A 20,009-nucleotide genomic window follows, 5' to 3' on the forward strand; every position below is an offset into this window, starting at 1 on the left:
GGCACAAAAACAGAAACGTAGATCAGTGGAACAGGATAGAAAGCCCAGAGATAAACCCACGCACCAATGGTGAACTAATCTATGACAAAGGAGGCAAGGATATACAATGGAGAAAAACAGTCTCTTCAATAAGTGGTGCTGGGAAATCTGGACAGCTACATGTAAAAGAATGAAATTAGAACACTCCCACTCCCTCACATCATACACAAAAATAAACTCAAAATGCATTAGAGGGGCTTCCCTGGTGGCGCACTGGTTGAGAGTCCACCTGCCGATGGAGGGGACACGGGTTCGTGCCCCAGTCTGGGAAGATCCCACGTGCCGCGGAGCGGCTGGGCCCATGAGCCATGGCCGCTGAGCGTGCGCATCCGGAGCCTGTGCTCCACAATGGGAGAGGCCACAACAGTGAGAGGCCCACGTAACACACACACACACACAAAAAAAATGGATTAGAGACCTAAATGTAAGACCAGACACTATAAAACTTTTAGAGGAAAACATAGGAAGAACACTGTTTGACATAAATCACGGCAAGATCTTGTTTGATCCACCTCCTAGAGTAATGGAAATAAAAACAAATATAAACAAATGGGACCTAATGAAACGTCAAAGCTTTTGCACAGCAAAGGAAACCATAAACAAGACGAAAAGACCACCCTCAGAATGGGAGAAAATATTTGCAAACGAATCAATGGACAAAGGATTAATCTCCAAAATATATAAATAGTTCATGCAGCTCAAAATTAAAAAAAACAAACAACCCAATCCAAAAATGGGCAGAAGACCTAAATAGACATTTCTCCAAAGAAGACATGCAGATGGCCAAGAAGCACATGAAAAGCTGCTCAACATCACTAATTATTAGAGAAATGCAAATCAAAACTACCATTACGTATCACCTCACACCAGTAAGAATGTGCATCATCAGAAAATCTACAAACAACAAATGCTGGAGAGGGTGTGGAGAAAAGGGAACCCTCTTGCACTGTTGGTGGGAATGTAAATTGATACAGCCACTATGGAGAACAGTATAGAGGTTCCTTAAAACACTAAAAATAGAATTACCATATGATCCAGCAATCCCACTACTGGGCATATACCCGGAGAAAACCATAATTCAAAAAGACACATGCACCTCAATGTTCATTGCAGCACTATTTACAATAGCCAGGTCATGGAAGCAACCTAAATGCCCATCGACAGATGAATGGATAAAGAAGATGTGGTACATATATACAATGGAACATTACTCAGCCATAAAAAGGAATGAAATTGGGTCATTTGTTGAGACGTAGATGGATCTAGAGACTGTCATACAGAGTGAAGTAAGTCAGAAAGAGAAAAACAAATATCGTATATTAACGCATATACGTGGAACCTAGAAAAATGGTACAGATGAACCGGTTTGCAGGACAGAAGTAGAGACACAGATGTAGGGAGCAAACGTATGGACACCAAGGGGGGAAAGTGGCGGGGGGGGGTGGTGGTGGGATGAATTGGGTGATTGGGATTGACATGTATACACTAATATGTATAAAATCGATGACTAATAAGAACCTGCTGTATAAAATAAACAAATATAATTAAATTAAAAAATAAAAAAAAATTCTAGGCTCTAAAGAAAGGAAATGATGAAAGATTAATTTAGAAAAGAAAGAAAATTTTAACAAATTTTGTAGATATAGTCACAAAAATGAAATGTAAGTTATTTTGTGGGGGGCTAAACTACTTTTTTTTTTTTTGCAGTACACAGCCCTCTCACTGTTGTGGCCTCTACCGTTGTGGAGCACAGGCTCCGGATACGCAGGCTCAGCGGCCCTGGCTCACGGGCACAGCCGCTCTGTGGCATGTGGGATCTTCCTGGACCGGGGCACGAACCCGTGTCCCCTGCATCGGCAGGCGGAGTCTCAACCACTTTGCCACCAGGGAAGCCCTAAACTAGTTTTTAACCCTGGGAATGATTTAAGTTTCCCTTTGAGAGGTAGATACCAATCACTCAGACATTGTTGATGGGAATGTAAAATGGTACAGCCACTCTAGAAAATAGTTTGGCAGGTTTTTTTATGAAACTAGATATGCAATTACCATATGATCCAGCAATTACACGCTAAGGCATTTATTCCAGGGAACTGAAATGTGATGTTCACATAAAAACCTGAATATGAATATTTATAGTAGTTTTATTTATACTTGCAAAAAATTGGAAACACTTGAGATATCCTTCAATGAATAAAAGGTTAAACAAACCAATACATCCGTATCATGGAACACTACTCAGCAAGAAAAGGGAATGAACTATTGATACACACAACAGCTTGGATGGATCTCCAGGGTATTAGGCAGAGGCTAAAAAAGATAAGGTCAGCCTCAGACAGTTATATGCTGTATGATTCCATTCCAGTTACATTCTTGAAGTGACAGAGGTTAGAGACTTGGGGGAGAGGAGTGTGGGGAGAGGGTGTGCAGCAGGGAGGTGGGTGTAGCTATAAAAGGGCAACTCAAGGGATCCTTGTGGTAATGGAGCTATTCTGTATCTACGCATATGATAAAACTGCATAGACCTACACACACACACACACACACACACACACACACACACACACACACACCCAAATAACTGGATGAAACACCAGTGAAATTTGAATAAGGTCAGTGGACTGTACCAATGTCAATTTTCTGGTTTTGATATTGCACTCTGGTTATACGAGATGTTACCATTGGAAGAAACTGGGTGAAGGGTAGATGAGATCTCTTTGTATATATTTTTGCAATCTAATTTTGCAGATCTATAATTTTTTTAACATTTTTGTTGGAGTATAATTGCTTTACAATGGTGTGTTAGTTTCTGCTTTACAACAAAGTGAGTCAGCTATATGTATACATATGTCCCCATATCCCCTCCCTCTTGCGTCTCCCTCCCACCCTCCCTATCCCACCCCTCTAGGTGGTCACAAAGCACCGAGCTGATCTCCCTGTGCTATGCGACTGCTTCCCACTAGCTAGCTATTTTACATTTGGTAGTGTATATATGTCCATATACACATTACCACTCTCTCACTTTGTCCCAGCTTACCCTTCCCCCTCCCTGTGTCCTCAAGTCCATTCTCTAGTAGGTCTACATCTTTATTCCCGTCTTGCCCCTAGGTTCTTCATGACCATTTTTTTTAGGTTCCATATATATGTGTTAGCATACAATGGAATATTACTGAGCCATAAAAAGAAACGAAGCTGAGTTATTTGTAGTGAGGTGGATGGACCTAGAGTCTGTCATACAGAGTGAAGTAAGTCAGAAAGAGAAAAACAAATACCGTAGGCTAACACATATATATGGAATCTATAATTATTTTTTAAGAGTTTGGTTTTTTTTTTAAATGAGACACCAAAAGCAGATACATTTTCCAATGAAGCAATGTGTAGAAAAGAATAGGCTGGTCCGTTTTTGGGTTTAACTAGGTTAGGTGCAAAGGCTCCCAACGCAATCACAGTCATTCCCTCTCCAGTAAGTCTCCTGTGCATACTCACCAATAGTAGAGAGTATAGTTAGTGTCAGGATTTGTATTCCTTCCAGGGAGCCAAGCGCACTTCATGTAGCTCAGGTTATACCAAATGCATCGTAGCTCAGTAACTGCGGACTCAGGATCGCCTGGAATATGCAGCCATGAGTTTAGGACCCTTGTCTCCTTGCCCTGCGAGCTGGCCAGTCACTAGGGGCTAGGGGATGGCAAGCGTGCTTCCAGCTGCTTCTCCGGAAAGCTAATCCCTAACTTCTCACCCCATTTGACCCAGAAGGCACCCAGGTGGAAGAAAACCCAAATCTAACTTGTTCACAACTTTCTCTCTTTACTATCACTGAGGGACCCTAACTCCTGTATTCCTAACTGGAGAGAGAGTCTGAAGGTCAAATAATATTTCAGTCATAGGAAATGACTATGGAATTTCCCAAATGAACGTGAAAATATAAACAACCATTATATCTACCTGTCTTTAAAAAAAAAACAAGTGTTCTGAGTTATAATTTACCTTGTCTTTTGAGCAATACTGACACACCTTGTTTTAAAAATTAAACAAACCTTCCTCCTGAGGCAATTTGGGGAAAGGTAAGTAAAACATAACTCTTCGTAGTTGTCTATTGGGGCTATGGCCTTAGGAGCCCTAAAATCTTGATGATCTGAAATCTCTACCTTTATAAAGCCTTTTAAGTTAAGACATCACATCTCTAAATTAAATGCCTATGTTTAAAATTCAAACCTGTTATCCCTCGTGTTCCTTAAAGGCGTACTGTGCTGAGCCATCACCACCCACCTTTTCGTCATAATACAATTTAGTTTCTTTCAGATTATTAAACTCCTCAAGAAACGAGTATGGGGGGGGTAACTTGCTGTAAACCATGCTCCCAGCCTCCTAGCAGTACTGAATTTTATAACTTTACAAATATTACTTCATATACTTTTGATCTGTGCATACAGAGAGAATGGTCTAGAAAACAAGTCATGTAGTGTTAAGGTTTGGAGGTAGGAGATGGGACCTTGCCCAACCTAAGGGCAACATGATATGAATAGATAATATGTATCTAGCATTTACTGTCTGCCAGGCACTATTCTCAGCACCTCATATGTACTGATTGATGTAATCCTTTCAACATTCCTGGGAGGTAAGTACTATCATCATCCCTTTTTACAGGTGAGGAAACTGAAGAGAGAAGGGGCTAAGTGATCTGCCTAAGGTCACACAACTAGAAGCTGGCAGTGCTGAGATTTAAACTTGGACATCTGGGCTCTGGTAGCCCTGCTCTTCCTGAGTATATGCTACTCCCTGCATGTAACATAAGAGCCAGAAGGACACTGGCTGATGGGTGGGAAGGGAGCTGGGGGACAATGATCAACCTGACTACTTGACAGCTTTTTCTAGGCCTAGTCTTGAGTCAGAGCTGGGCCAACATGCCCACTTTCCTCTTTTAACATCTTTCCCCAAATATATCCTGTATATCAATCTAATCTCTCTATATAATGAGTAAGACACTATCAATATTTTCATTTGTTTAAGGCACTGGACCTGGGACCTGAAGATCTACAGCAACTCACTCAGTTCCCTTCTTCCTCACAAAATAGATCAGGGTAATAATACATGCCTTGCTCATTTCACCGAATAAGCTTGAGAAGCTCAATTTAGGGGAGAGGCGTATGTGTGCGCACGCGTGTGTGTGTGTGTGTGTGTGTGTGTGTGTGTGTGTGTCACTTTCCAAATTATTAAGTACTCTATAACTATCAGGCATTGTTATTCACATTGTCTGTGAGCTCCTCGAAGGCAGAGATGTTCTGACAGTTATTGGTGTGTTGTCAGCATCTAATACTGGTGCCTGAAAATTATTAGACTCAACAAATATTTGAAAATTAAATGAATTAATGAACACTGAACATAAGCATATGGATAATTTGGATTTATTCGCTAAATGCCAAGAGACAGTGCTTTTAGCTGTTACCTTCAGGGGGCGAGATGCACTTTTCCACCAAAATGCTAGGCTTTTCACTTTCGTTGGTGCTACACTGGGACCCCACTTGCAGACAAATCCTCTCATTCAGGGGCACTTCTTTTGAACGATAAGTTTCTGGAGCAATTTTCTAAGATAAGGAAATTTAAAAAGACATTCAGTAGCAAACACACAGAAATACATTTGTGTAAAGAAAATGGAAAGTTATCAAATGGTATACAGTTCAGTGATTCTCAGCTTCGGGTGATTCTCTTCTCCCATTCCCGGGGGACATTTGTTAATGTCTAAGAACATTTTTAGTTGTCATAATTTGGGAGGGGGCTGCTACTGGCATCTACTGGGTAGAGGCCAAGGATGCTGCCAAACATCCTATAATGCACAAGACAGCCTTCCCTACCCCAACAACAAAAAATTATCCCGCATCAAATGTCCGTAGTGCCACCATTGAGAAACCGTGGTATAGATAAAAGACAGTTTCCCACATTTTCAATGTATAAACATCATGACATTTACTACAAACCTACCATGCTAACACATATGTGTAAGAGCAACTTCAAAGGAAACACAATAAGCTTATCAAAATTCAATTCCAAGTAGATGCAGTATAACATCAAGATCAAGGTAAAAAGGACTGCTTTAAGAATCTGGCAATCCTGGTCACCTCTGAGGAGAGGAAGTAAAGAAGGGGAGCCTGAGGGCTGAGGAGAGACTTTTCAGGAAACACCTTTCTGCACTGTTTGACCATTTTGACTATCTCACATACACATATGAATTATAAGGGTTGATATTATATGCACTGAGTATAGCACGCTCTTATTCTGAAAGGTAGATAAGCTTTGTGGAACCACAGAAAGCCAACTTATACACAGCTTACGGATAACAATCACAAGCCTGGTTATTATGATTTAGAATAATGAGATTAAAGGCTCTTGAGGAAATTAACAATTTCCAAGGTGACAGAGTTGGGATAATTAAGAACAGAGGTGCTTTTCAGAGCTCCAAGGAGCTTCCTGTTTTGCAATAGTTTCTGACTCAAGTTAGAGACAGCCACTTCCTTTTATATACGTGCTGATAGCCATGAAGGGAAGTTTTGTCAGAGTTACCTTTATCTACCACCCTAAGGGGTACTCTGCCATTTCACATGCCTGCTGCCAACTGAGCATGAGGGCAACTGTGAGAGACTCTCAAAACCAGGACACAAGGATGTCCTCTGAGAGGGAGCCAGCAAATCATCAATTAACGAACCACAGCAAAGACATGGGGAAGAAAACAACACTTTGTACAGACTGAACAGCTCTTAGGCCCAGGCAAGACGGCACTCTAAAAAAGGAGTTAGCTGGTCAGCCCTGGAAGAAGAGAAAAAGAAATGTCTGCAAACAAAATTCTGACAGGGAGAAAAGAGAGGGTGATGCAGCTCCATGGACATTGATTATTTTTGTCCCAGCAGCAAAGCCCTGCCCACCCTCAGTGGGGCCTCCAGTTATTCTGAGTCAAGTACATATTCACAATAAATTCCTGATTCCTTGCCAAGAAACCTACTTATCATTTGGCTCTCCATATAGCTGCTGCCTACAGGAATGGAACATACCAATTGTGCCAAGAGAAGGCTCTCGAGAATGTTTCACCATTATAGCTCTCATGGCAAAGTAAGGAAACTGGCCCTTAATTGATGAATGTGTGCTGAGGAAACAAGGATTGTTGGTAATGGTGGCAGGAAAGCTCCGAATGCAAATTTCACCAACCACACAATTTTACTAAGCAAAAGTCCCATATACCCCTGAAGGAGCCACCCTGACCCAAGAATCCTTGATAATTCTTGTGTGGAAGCTGCATTTGCCCTCTGAGGACACCCAGGGGTAAATGTACGGTCAAATGCCATAAATTAGAATCATTATGGAAAAATCCCAGTTCTCTTATTATATTAGATATTGTTCCAGTGAGAGGGCTGAGGAGTTTTATTACACAAGTATTTTTAATAAATGGAATTTCTTAAAGTAAAAACATACTTTAGCACCTAAATCTGAACCTTTTTTAAAAAAAAACTTCATTTTCAAAGTTAATCGGTTATTGATTCAGACCCTTTATTAGTTTATTTATTTTGGGCTGCGTTGGGTCTTCATTGCTGCGCAGGTTTTCTCTAGTTGTGGCGAGCGGGGGCTACTCTTTGTTGCGGTGCGCAGGCTTCTCATTGCGGTGGCTTCTCTTGTTGCGGAGCACGGGCTCTAGGCACGCGAGCTTCAGTAGTTGTGGCACGTGGGCTCAGTAGTTGTGGCTCACAGGCTTAGTTGCTCCGCCCCATGTAGGATCTTTCTGGACCAGGGCTTGAACCCGTGGCCCCTGCATTGGCAGGTGGACTCTTAACCACTGTGCCATCAGGGAAGCCCTAAACCTGAACCTTTTGTTTTGGGCATATGAATAAAAAATAACTTAGAAAAGACATGGTAGGGGGAAAGATAAAATACTTTTTAAAAATCTCTTTCAAAGCTCAAGGCAAATAATATTAAATTGGCATGAATAAAGTAGGAACCCCAATTGTCAATGATCGCCAAGTGAAGTGCACCTCTCTGTATCAGACAGGGAACTAAATCCCTCCCAGAAGACCTTGATGAAGTATGTATGATAGCTCCCACGTGACTTTCGGCTGTGGTGACTCATTCCACTGGTAGCTGCTGTATGACATTATGCTCCACCTGTCAGAGAATCTGGGCTACTTTGAAAATTTATCAAAAATCAAGGCCAGAGTCCTGAACCGATCCCTCCCCCTCAAGACCAAAGTTCATTTGGCTAGATTGCAGCTTTCCCAATTGCTAATCCTTTCTCAGAAGGAAAGGGGAGTCAGCTTCAGCTTCAGTCTCTTTGGATGCCTAGACAGAACAACATCCTTTTAATTTATTCACCTAGTAAGACTTGCCTATCTCTTGGTGATGAAAGAGATCTAAAATCTGATGCCAGATCCTTCTTCTACTTGCCAGATTACACATTGCTAAAACAATGGTGAAGGGCAGCCACTTAAGCTAGTCTTGTATTGAATTTTTTTTTTAATCATCTATGGGGCTTCCCTGGTGGCGCAGTGGTTGAGAGTCTGCCTGCCGATGCAAGGGACGCGGGTTCGTGCCCCGGTCCGGGAAGATCCCACATGCTGTGGAGCGGCTGGGGCCGTGAGCCATGGCCGCGGAGCCTGCGCGTCTGGAGCCTGTGCTCCGCAACGGGAGAGGCCACAACAGTGAGAGGCCCGCATACCGCAAAAAAAAAAAAATCTATGATTCCATATCTCTCATCTTAATGGTCCTCCAATCTGAAGATTGAAAATGACCTCAAGGATTTACCTCATTTAGCAATTTGGGATTGTCAGACAGTCATAAAAGCCCCGTAACATGTACAAACTATCATAATGCCACTGCTTCAACATGCTTCAAAGCATATATACACCCCAGTGTGGTCTGATGACATTAATGCTGTGTCCAAAGGACAGAAAGAGGGAAGGAAAACCACTCCTCCCACTGATTCTCAGTCTCAGGATTGTAAACTTCAAAAAGGTCCAGATAGGAAATCCCCCATCACTGACTGGAAAGAATAATCTGTGTTTATCACAACTGCCACATTGGCAGCCTTCAAAGCTGTCAAATGGCTGGAATAAATGAGCAGGCCTTAGGCAGAGGCCACCCTTTATGGTCTCCATCTGGTCTCTTCAGGGGCAAAACGGAGGGACCAAGATTAAACGATAATATTAGGTTGAACCATATAATATGACCTATAAAGGCAACAATTTCATATGGTTGAATCTAACAACAGTAATAATAATAAAAGCTAACAATTATTGAACACTAACTCTGTGCCAGGTGTATCACAAACATTATCTCCTTTAACAAACACACACCATTCATATAAAGTAGGTACTTTTACTAGCCTTTCCCCCCAGCATTCTACAAACAAGGAAATGGAGGCTCAGGCTCAGATAGGTTAAATGACTTGCCTAAGGCCACAAAACTTGAAAGGGAAAGAGACAAAATTTCAAACCCAATTCTATCTGATTCCACTGCCTCCTAAAGTTACTTTCAAGTCTAAATTTCTGTAACTATACTGAGGAGTTAGCCCCATTTCTAGACTAGTATATCAGCATGTCTACCTGACTGATCCTTGAGCGTGGTTGACGGGCTAATGAATAAGGACATGTTAGAAAGATGGTGACCTCTCCTGGGGGTTTCAGTTAGATACTTAGGTGACGCACTAAAGGGTCTTTCCTGGAATTTCTCAAGGCTGAACTACCAAAAGTTGCCACTAAGACTCCAACTGTCTAAGGCCCCTCCTTAGGAACAAGAGGAAGCCAACAGTGTGAAAAGGGGAACTGGCCTACCAGAGTTTCACAGGCTTCTGCATTTGGAGGACCTCTTTTAAAACACAAATATTTCTGACCAGCCTCAATTCCTTATCAATCAACACCTAAACTATAATTAACACCTCTGCAGGAAAGCAGGAAGGCAGATTAGCAAGTTTCCCTCTAGAGGAAGAGCGAATTCCACCCTCACTTCATTAAGTTTCCCATACATTATTTTTGGTGGACCAGCAAGCCAGAGATGTGAGTAGAGCCACACTTTACACACGAGGAAATGAAGGCTCAGAGAGGTTAAGGAATTTATCCCAGGCCACTGAGCTAGCTGAATGGTGCACTAACTAGTTCTCCAGACTCTTCCTGCCACCAAACTGCTTGAACACGGTGATTCCACAGTTCACTGAGCCAAAGTACTGTCATTAATAACAACTTCTCATTGGCCTTCTCAAAATCCGGGACAAATTCAACCCCAAACATCCTCCACCTCCCCCACCCACACGCTGAAAGAAGATACAGTCAGTCATCCCTCTTACACCCGAGGGGCATTGGTTCCAGGACCCACCACGGACACCAAAATGCATGGATGCTCAAGTCTTTATTTAAAATGGTGTAGTGTTTGCATATGACCTAGGCACATCCTCTCCTATATTTTACATCACTCTAAATTACTTATAATACCTAGTGCAACGTAAATGATATGTAAATAGTTGCCAGTACGAGGCATTCAAGTTTTGCTTTTTGGAATTTTCTGGAATTTTTTTTCCCTAATATTTTCCATCTGCAGTTGGCTGAATCCACAGGTGCAGAACCCAAGGACTGTATAAAGATATAAAACAGTTCTGAACAGACGATATGATGCTTTGAGGAACCTGTCAATTAGCAGGGGCTACAAACCAATAAGGCTCAAAAGGAACTTCCATTGAATAAGACTATCATAAAGAATCCAAAATTATCCAATCTTGTTAACAAAAATTCACTTAAATTGGTCACACATCCGACTGGAAAGGCTGAAAGTTTCTCTCATTTTTCCCCAAGCATCAGGGAACTGTCTGGTCAACCCCACCTGCCACTGACATCTTATTTTTTCATTTTCCATATGGCCATTTACTTCTGCATCACATAGTTCTTGCATATCTATCTGTGCATGTGATTAGTGAGATGGTAAATGTGAAAATTCCCTGAGAAATGGAAAGTGTTATATAAATACAAGGCTTCAGGCAGCAACACAGAAACCAATGTTAACATAATTAATTATTCACTGGGTGCCTACAGGAACCAACTTTAACATAATTCATTATTTACTGAGTGCCTAGTATCTCCTAAAAGAGTAATAATCTCAACTGTATTTGATTGGCAAATATTTTCTAATGTTCAATTTTGTCAACAGTTGTTTCCATAATTTTCCCAGTTAAAAACTTTGGACACAAGTCAAAAATAAAAATCCCACTTTGAAGTAAGATTAGAATTTGGCTTATTCTTAGCTCCAACTCACAGTGTTCACTTTACCTTATCAATGCAGTATGTTCCAGAAAACTTACCTTATCTTCTTTGTTGCCAAAATGACTAAAATACTTTAGACTACAATTTGGGCTGGCTCCCTCAGGAGGATTCCATGTCCATGTGACTGTGCAGAGGTTTTCAACAGACACACTCAAATTCGTCACAGGTGGCTGAGTTTCTGTTCAAATCAAGCACAAGAAATAAATTTATCCAGAGCAGCCAGTGTTTTCAGTGGTTAATTTAATCCATTCCTCCAAGTCCTGGAGACCAAGAATCATAAACCTGAGTTATCAAGAGCTAACATTTATTGAGCCAGGCAGCATTCTAAGTGCTCTCCACATGTTAATCTCAATCCTCACAACCTTATGAGACAGGGACTCTCAGCCTCATGTAAAGATGAGGCGACTGAGGCACAGGGACATTGAGTCACTGACCCCATATCCCACGGCCAGTCAATGGCAGAGCTGAGGTGCAAACCTCACACGCCGCATTCTTTTTTTTTTTTTTTTTTTTTTTTGCGGTATGCGGGCCTCTCACTGTTGTGGCCTCTCCCGTTGCGGAGCACAGGCCCAGGATGCGCAGGCTCAGCGGCCATGGCTCACGGGCCCAGCCGCTCCGCAGCACGTGGGATCCTCCCGGACCGGGGCACGAACCCGTGTCCCCTGCATCGGCAGGCGGACTCTCAACCACTGCACCACCAAGGAAGCCCCCCAGGCTGCATGCTTAACCACTTGCTATAGTGTGAACACAGAGGAGAGTATATTCTTAAATGTCCAAGTTTTCCTCCGGTGGGTATTTGGGGTCCCCTACACTGCGCGCCCAGGCCCACTCAATACAGATAGTTCAATCCCAGCAGTTCTGCGAGTGAGTTTAAGCGGCTCATCTTTAATCGTGCTTGCTAACGTGACCTGGCAATTGTTCTTATAACTTTTCCAAAGTAGTACTGAGAAAGAGATCTAACAACCCTGTTGCTCCCCTGAGGTCTGACATTAAACAACTGGAACTGTAGCTTTGACAAATCTGAAGAGGGATGAAAAGAGGAGAAACTGTGAACCAGTGTCTTAAAAAATGTGTTTCATTTTGAGAAAACCCACCACTGTCTCCACCAAATATTTCCTGGCTCTATTATCTTGGACCCAGCTTTAGGATCAGGGATAGGAGTTTTCATGCTTCTGCCAAATGCAGGGAAGCACATATAGAGGAGGGAAAGGAAACATCATTTCAAACTTTCCCGAGAACTTCTCCTGAGGCCAGGACTACCAAAATCGTCCCCCGGAAACTGGATGAGGGCTCCTCTGTCCTATCTTTGCAACTTTTCTGTAAGTCGAAATTTATTCCAAAGTAAAGTTTATTAAACTAATTTTAAAAACAATCCCCCAAAATTGTCTAAAGTGGCAAACTTAATCATTATTAATTACTTAAGGACTATAGGCTCTAGGTGCACGGGCTTCAGTAGTTGTGGCACACGGGCTCAGTAGTTGTGGCTCGTGGGCTCTAGAGCGCAGGCTCAGTAGTTGTGGCACACGGGCTTAGTTGCTCCATGGCATGTGGGATCTTCCCGGACCAGGGCTCGAACCCATGTCCCCTGCATTGGCAGGTGGATTCTTAACTACTGCGCCACCAGGGAAGTCCTGTAACACCTCTCTTAATCATCCCGATCACACTAATGTGCTCTGCTGGGCCCCGTGCGCCAGGCAGACCTACAGCAGTAAGGCACGGGCCTGGACAGAAGGCGTGCACAGCACATCTTTCTAGTGACCACCTCCAACCCTCGATCCCTGCGTTGCTTCGCACTCCAGTGATTCCCCACACTCAGTCAAGTCTCCCTGCTGGCTTCTCCTCCAGGGTCACTTCCCTCACGCTGCGCCCCACTCAGCTTCAAGGGCAAATGAAGCCCTTCCGCCTGGACTGATTTTGCCAGTGCACCCTCCTGCCAAGCTGGGTTCCTCGCTGAGCACAAAAGGGTACCCTCACCCTTACCTCTGGGCCTCTGTAGCTGCTATTCCCCCCAACTGGGAATAACTTCTCCTCCACCTACTCAAATGTCACCCACCCCAAAAGTCTAGCTCAAACTTTAGCTCTTCCATGACACTCCCAGCCCTCAGTTTCCCCTCTTCTGAACGCCTACAGTACTTATTGTTTGGACTACACAGTCTGGCAATTACAAAGCAAGTCTCCAATACATGATCATTCACTTCATACCAATGGCCTGTACATACTTGCATGGGTACCCACCACTCCTGCCCTGCTACTCTGGGAGGGGCCCAGCTCCTCTCCCAGCCAAGGACTCCCTTCACTTCTGCAGAGAGAGGCACTGAATACAGTGGTTAGGAGCACGGCCTCTGGAACCAGGCTGCCAGGGTCGGAAGCCTAGCTCCTCCACTCTATCACCTATGAGAGCTCTGGGCCTTGCTGTGCCTCAGCTTCCTCACATACAAAACAGGACTAATAACAGCACCTACAGGAGGGCTTTGTGTAAAAATTAAATGAAATAGTTCAAGTGGAAAACTTAGAACACTGCCCAGCAGAGTAAACACTATAAAAATGCTAGTTGTTATTAAGACATGCCACAATGTGAGCTACCAATCTAAACAGACTAAACTGGTAACCTAATCTTTTATAAACACTCAAAAGATTAGCGCTGGAAGAGCCCTTAAAACTTATGGAGTTCAACCTCTTGTCACAGATGAGAAAGCTGCTGTACAAGGGAGGGGAAATGACAAGCCCTGAAGTCCCACACCTGGGAAATGTCAGACCACTAACACTCAAGTCCCCTGACTGTTTTTTTTTCTTTTTTTTTTTTTTTACCATGCAATTCTATCAATATTTCCAATGGGAAAAAAAGTTTTGCTATTTCTAAGTAACCAAGCTACTAATGAACTTCTGTGACAAAACTGATTAAGTTGGGGGTTGCCAGTATTACTAGAGGGCCAGCTGTTTGTTGTTCCAGGTGCGTGGGGGGAGGAAGTCTGTAGGTGGGAGGGGGTTAGAGTAGCACTGTGAAAATCAGGAGACTAATGAGATGGGTGACCCCCTCCCTTCTCTGGACTGCAGCTGCCCCATATGATTACGGGAATCAGATCCCCTCAAGTGAACTGGGGGCAACGATTACGCAGTATACTCTAAGGTTCTAAGCCAACCTACAGAGCCTGGCTCAGTACTAAGCAAGGCAGGCACTTGAATCATTGACTGTCAAACTTCAAACCTCCCGCAAGTCTCTACTCAAATGCCACCTTTTCAGTGGAAGTCTTCCTACTCCACCCTATTTACAATGGCAAACCCCTTCCCTGCTTTGTTTTTCTCCATAGTACTTATCGCCATCTGACATACCTTATACTTTACTCCCCCGCCCCCCCCGCCCCTTCCTCTGACTGCCAACAGCATATAAACTCCAAAGGGCAGGGACTTAACCTGTTTTGCTCACGGCTCCACTCTCTGCCCCTAGAACACTGCCCAGCACAGAGGAGACTGTGCATACGTTTTGTTGACTGAAACAATAGAGGCCATGGAGGTTTCTAATCAACATTTCAACTTGGGTTTCAAAGCACCACACACTGGTTGAAAATGCAATAAACAAATTGTGGGTGTTTGTGTCAATGTGACAATAAAACCTATCGAATTGGGGGCTAGAATTTGGAGCTACTCTCGTCACCAAAAATGTCCAGAAGGCCGCTCATGGCAAAGCTGGCCGTGAGGAATTCATTAGCCCTCAACTTTTCACAGTAACTCTGGTTGATTAATTTAAATTGCCACACCAGGGTGAGGGGTATACGAGAACTCTCTACACTATCTTTGCAACTTTTCTGTCAATCGAAAATTATTCCAAAACGTAAAGGTTAATAAAGGAAAAGGAAAAAAAGGCATCCACGTGGATGCTGCTCCGAGATTCCCACTGGATTTCTTGGAAGCCAGAGGTGGCCGCGACCCTCACGTCCTTTTCCTACAGGGACTAGGAGCTTTAGAGGTTCCCTTCGACTCCCACCCCCTCGCTGGACCGGCCGCGCATGAAGCCCCGGCGCGTCCCAGCTCGCCCGGACCTCGCTCGCCGTCCCCGCGGCCTGCCGGCCCCTCATCCCCTCCCGGGGGCACCGGCGACATTCCCGCTCCCGACCCCGAGGCCCTCCGATGCCACGGACTCGTTTCGGCCCCGGGCCCCGGCGCTAGGCTCCTCGGCGCTTCCCGACGGCCTAGGGAAGTGCGGCGACACGTCGTCGTCGTCCGGCCCCGCCGCCGCCCCCGCCGCCCGGGATCTGGGAAAGACCGGCCGCTCCGGTTCCCCCACCTCTAGCCGGGCGAGGGAGGCGGCGGCGGCCGCGGGCGCGGGGCGTCGTGGGGACGGCCCCCGGCGCCCACCCCCGCCGCGGCGGCCCCGGAGCGCCCCTGCTGGCCTCTCGGCCGCGACCCCCGCCGCCCCGGGCCCCGGGGGCCGCACTCACCCGCGGGCGCGGCCACCCCGCCGCCGCTGGCGCAGAGCAGCAGCGCCCACAGCGCGCAAAGCCGCGCCGGCCTCTCCATGCAGTCCCTCGCTCGGAGCCCGGCCGGGCTCCAGCCGCGGCAGTCTCCGCCTTCTTCGCTCCCTCTCCCACTTCCCGGCTCCGCCGCCCTGGAGGCCAGGGGCCGGCGCAGACTGGAAGGGCCGCCCCGCCCACAGGCCGCAGGTAACCCCAGGCGGTCAGCGAGGGCAGAGGGGCGGGGCGCCCGCGGCTCCCGCGGCGCGACGCCTGGCCCCGCGGCAGCTGAGCCGCCACCACGCCCCCGGAGTCCGATTGTGGGCCAGACAGAACTTCCCCGACCGTGTTGCTACGCGGCCCCCGCGCCGCCCGGCCCGGTGCTGGCTGTGCAACCTGGCTGAGCCTCGGACAGGCCTGGGGCTGTGCCCTGCCGGGCACCGGGGCAGGGAGGTCTCGGGGAAGGAGCCTTGGCCTGGGAGTCTGGAGACGAGGCTTCCAATTGTTGGCCTCTGAGCCCTTGTTTCCTAAATTCTGACTCCGGGGTTAGTGAACCCAGGCCTGACCTCACAGGGAGGACTTGGAAGACCAAGGAGGGGACTTGGCGGGAGTGTGCTTTGTCAACGGGACAAAAGGTATATTTGAAAGCTGGTGAGACATAATGTTGAGTCGAAGAAAAAAAAAGAAAAAAAGAAAAATTCTAAATATGAGGGACAGTGCCATACTATGTACTTCGATTTTTCAAAACTCACAAATAACTTTCTTCATCTTTCTTTTTGATAGATATATATTGAGAGACGGAAGGTGAGCGGGAAGGATACGCATTGAATACGTTGAAAGTGGATGACTATGAAGATTAATGACGCTGAGGGTGGAGGAAAACGGGAACCCTTTCGTTTCCTGTGCCTGCTGTAACAAATTACCACAAATTTAGTGACTTAAAACAACCCAGCTCTATTATATTAGAGTTCTGGAAGTCAGAAGTCTCACTGGGCTAAAATCTAGGTGTAGGCAGAGCTGCATTCCTTCTGGAGGTTCTAAGGGAGAATCTATTTCCTTGCCTTTTCCAGCTTCTAGAGACTGCCTACATTCCTTGGCTCGTTCCTGTACCACTCAGACCCCTGAGGCTTCCCTTGTCACATACTCTGACCTTCCTGCCTTCCTTTTACATTTATAAAAACCCTTGTGATTTGATTGGACCTACCAGATACAGAGAAGGAACTAGTGGTTGGGGGAGCCATAAAGGGGTGGGGGAGTGGGAGGTACAAACTACTGGGTGTAGATAGGCTATAAGGATGTATTCTACAACACGGGGAGTATGGCCAATATTCTGTAATAGATGTAAACGGAGTGTAACCTTTTTAAATTGTGTACAAATTTGAAAAAAATTGGGGGGTGGGAGATTTCCCTGGTGGTCCGGTGGTAAAGAGTCCGCCTTCCAGTGCAGGGGACGCAAGTTCGATCCCTGGTCGGGGAACTAAGATCCCACATGCCTGCGGGGAAACTAAGGCTGCGCGCCACAACTACTGGGTTCAAGCACCTCAACTAGAGAGAAGCCCACGTGCGCGGCGAAGATCCCGCATGCCGCAACTAAGACCTGATGCAGCCAAAAATAAATTTTTAAAAAAATTTTTAAGGAAAAAAATAGATTTGGACCTACCAGATAATCCATGATAATCTCCCTATCTCAAAATCCTTGATTAATAACTAATAAGAACCTACTGTATAGCACAGGGAACTCTACTCAATATTCTGTAATGACCTATATGGGAAAAGAATCTTAAAAGGAGTGGATATACGTATATGTATAACTGATTCACTTTGCTGTACACCTGAAACTAACACAACATTGTAAATCAACTATACTCCAATAAAAATGAATTTTGAAAAATCCTTAATTTAATCACACCTGCAGCGTCACTTGTACCATATAAGGTAACAAACATATTCACAGTTGTCTGGGATTAGGTCATGTACACCATTGAGGGGGACGATTATTCCGGCACTATCCTCCCCAGAAAAGTGTCATATCTGGATGGATGATGAGACCCACTAACTAGGGTGTATTTTGGTTGAATTAAGCCAATGGACACACATGAAATCTTTTGCAAAAATATAACAATAAAATTGCAGATAATACAGCTAGTCTAGACCCTACTCAAAGAGCCTGGGGATGTTTAACCTATCCGAAACAAAGGCCTCACTCTTGGAATTAAGGCCCTCAAGTTCAATAAATATTATTGTCCTTCTAGAAACTGCAGTAGACACTCATTAAAAGCAGGCCCTGCCAACAAAGAGCTGCAGCCAGTGTGAGGGGCAATCATAAGGGCAAGCACAGGGAACTGTGGGACACAAAGAAGGGACAACCTATGGGAGGGCAGAGTCAGGAGAGGCTTCTAGAAGGCAGGCCTGCCCGTGCTGAATTTTGAGATACTGAGTCTTGCACTCCAAAGTTCAGAATGAATCCTTGCCTGTGTATATTACCAAACAAAATAATGTTTATGAAAACACTGTGTACACTGTTGAATCCAGCAGAACTGAGAGAGATTACTATTATTTCTAAGTCGCCCCACAAATAGGCTAGCCACTCTCTAACCTAAGACCTCCCCTTCCCCATCACCACACACATACACTTGTTGACATTTGCTATAAACATTATACAATAAGTTTATAATAATGTTTCCAAAATGATTATGTCATCTGCCTTTTAAGAAGTCTCCAGTTGGAACAGGAGCCCCTGGGGACTGGCTGAGTGCCATCGTGGGCACTGCCTGGCATAGACTGAGCAAGTCCTTAATGAAATGAACAGTAATGGCTGCAAATGATTAGAAAAATAAGGGTCACGACTTGTCATTAGCCTTCAGAAAAGGCCCTGAAAATGTGCACATTGTGAGGAAAAACAACCAAGCATGGTGGCATGGCCTCGACAGTCCTGGCCTGCTGTCATGGGTAAGACTCTCACAGTCAGTTCCATTTCCTCTAGACCCTAAACGTCATACAACATTTGAAAAAGAGAATTTTTTATAGGGCTAGGCGAGGGTTAGGAATGCTGTTTCTTCAACATCGAACTTTTATTTGTGATCTCTGTGTACTTTTACTCAAAGAACATCTTGACTGAGTTAGGCCACTGCCCCCGCGTGCAAGAAGATGAAGACAGATGCAAGGCTTTCCAGGAACTGTAATAAACAAAGAGCTCTCATTTTGGCTTTGTGTAATCAAAGTCCTGATGAGTCAACATCAAGTTTAGCTTTAACCTTTAATCCATTGAGCCCTGATGACTTGGGTGTGAGATTCCCAGTTGCAGTTCTTTTCGCTTTGGCTGGTCGTGGCTTGAGTTCTGGGCTGACTGGTCCATCCAGTTGGCTTTCTTGATCTTTACCCTTCTCACCAAGGCTTTCTTCTTTTCTGTAAATGGAGTTAGAAAGGGGCACAAACAAGAAAGTATCTGGGGGGAGAGAATGATGTCCCCCTTTCCAAAGTCAGATCTCCTTCCAGCCAGCTAGAGGCCCCCTGCTGAGTTCATAAAGGACACAGGCCCGGGCTTCCCTGGTGGCGCAGTGGTTAAGAATCCACCTGCCAATGCAGGGGACACTGGTTCGAGCCCTGGTCTGGGGAGATCCCACATGCTGCGGAGCAACTAAGCCCATGCGCCACAACTACTGAGCCCACGTGCTACAACTACTGAAGCCCGCACACCTAGAGCCCGTGCTCCGCAACAAGAGAAGCCACCACAGTGAGAAGCCCGTGCACTGCAATGAAGAGTAGCCCCCGCTCGCCACAACTAGAGAAAGCCCGTGCGCAGCAATGAAGTCCCAATGCAGCCAAAAATCAATAAAATTTTTTAAAAAAAGGACACAGACCCCAGCACTGACCAAGGGCTTAGTCAAGAGTTCTGGCTCCTTAGGCAAAAATCTCACAAAAGGTCTTCTACCTTTTACTAAGCGAAACCAGAACAGACCCTCAGCGCCACTGCAATGCAAAGAAAAAAGGGAAGTAGCAAACAGGGAATTTCCCTCCTGACACTAGAGATGGTTCCCAAACAGGGGAGATTTTGCCTCTGCGGGGGAAGCAAAATCTGGAGACATTTTTGGCAGTCACAACTTGAGGGATCTAGTGGGTAGAGGCCAAGGATGCTGTGAAACATCCAACAATGCACAGGATGGCCCCCCAGAAAAGACTTCCCCGGCACAAAATGACAATAATTGAGAAATTCTGAGCTAGCGTACTTTGTTATCTTTTGTAC

The 20,009-nt window shown here is 45.1% G+C and overlaps 1 protein-coding gene across 1 annotated transcript in view; it reads right to left on the reverse strand.

Annotated features, from left to right (window-relative positions):
• The window catches only part of IL13RA1 (interleukin 13 receptor subunit alpha 1), a 66,456-nt gene extending 50,487 nt beyond the window's left edge, over nt 1-15,969 (reverse strand). Inside the window, exons 1-4 of the mRNA XM_060087623.1 lie at nt 15,755-15,969; nt 11,357-11,496; nt 5,480-5,618; nt 3,523-3,643 (exon numbers count right to left, since the gene is read on the reverse strand). Of these exons, the coding sequence (XP_059943606.1) occupies nt 3,523-3,643; nt 5,480-5,618; nt 11,357-11,496; nt 15,755-15,833 (479 nt within the window). The 5' untranslated portion in view covers nt 15,834-15,969. The remainder of the gene's footprint in view (nt 1-3,522; nt 3,644-5,479; nt 5,619-11,356; nt 11,497-15,754) is intronic.
• Between the last annotated feature and the right edge of the window lie 4,040 nt (nt 15,970-20,009).

Source organism: Mesoplodon densirostris, chromosome X, assembly GCF_025265405.1.
Source record: "Mesoplodon densirostris isolate mMesDen1 chromosome X, mMesDen1 primary haplotype, whole genome shotgun sequence".
Classification (NCBI taxonomy): domain Eukaryota; kingdom Metazoa; phylum Chordata; class Mammalia; order Artiodactyla; family Ziphiidae; genus Mesoplodon; species Mesoplodon densirostris.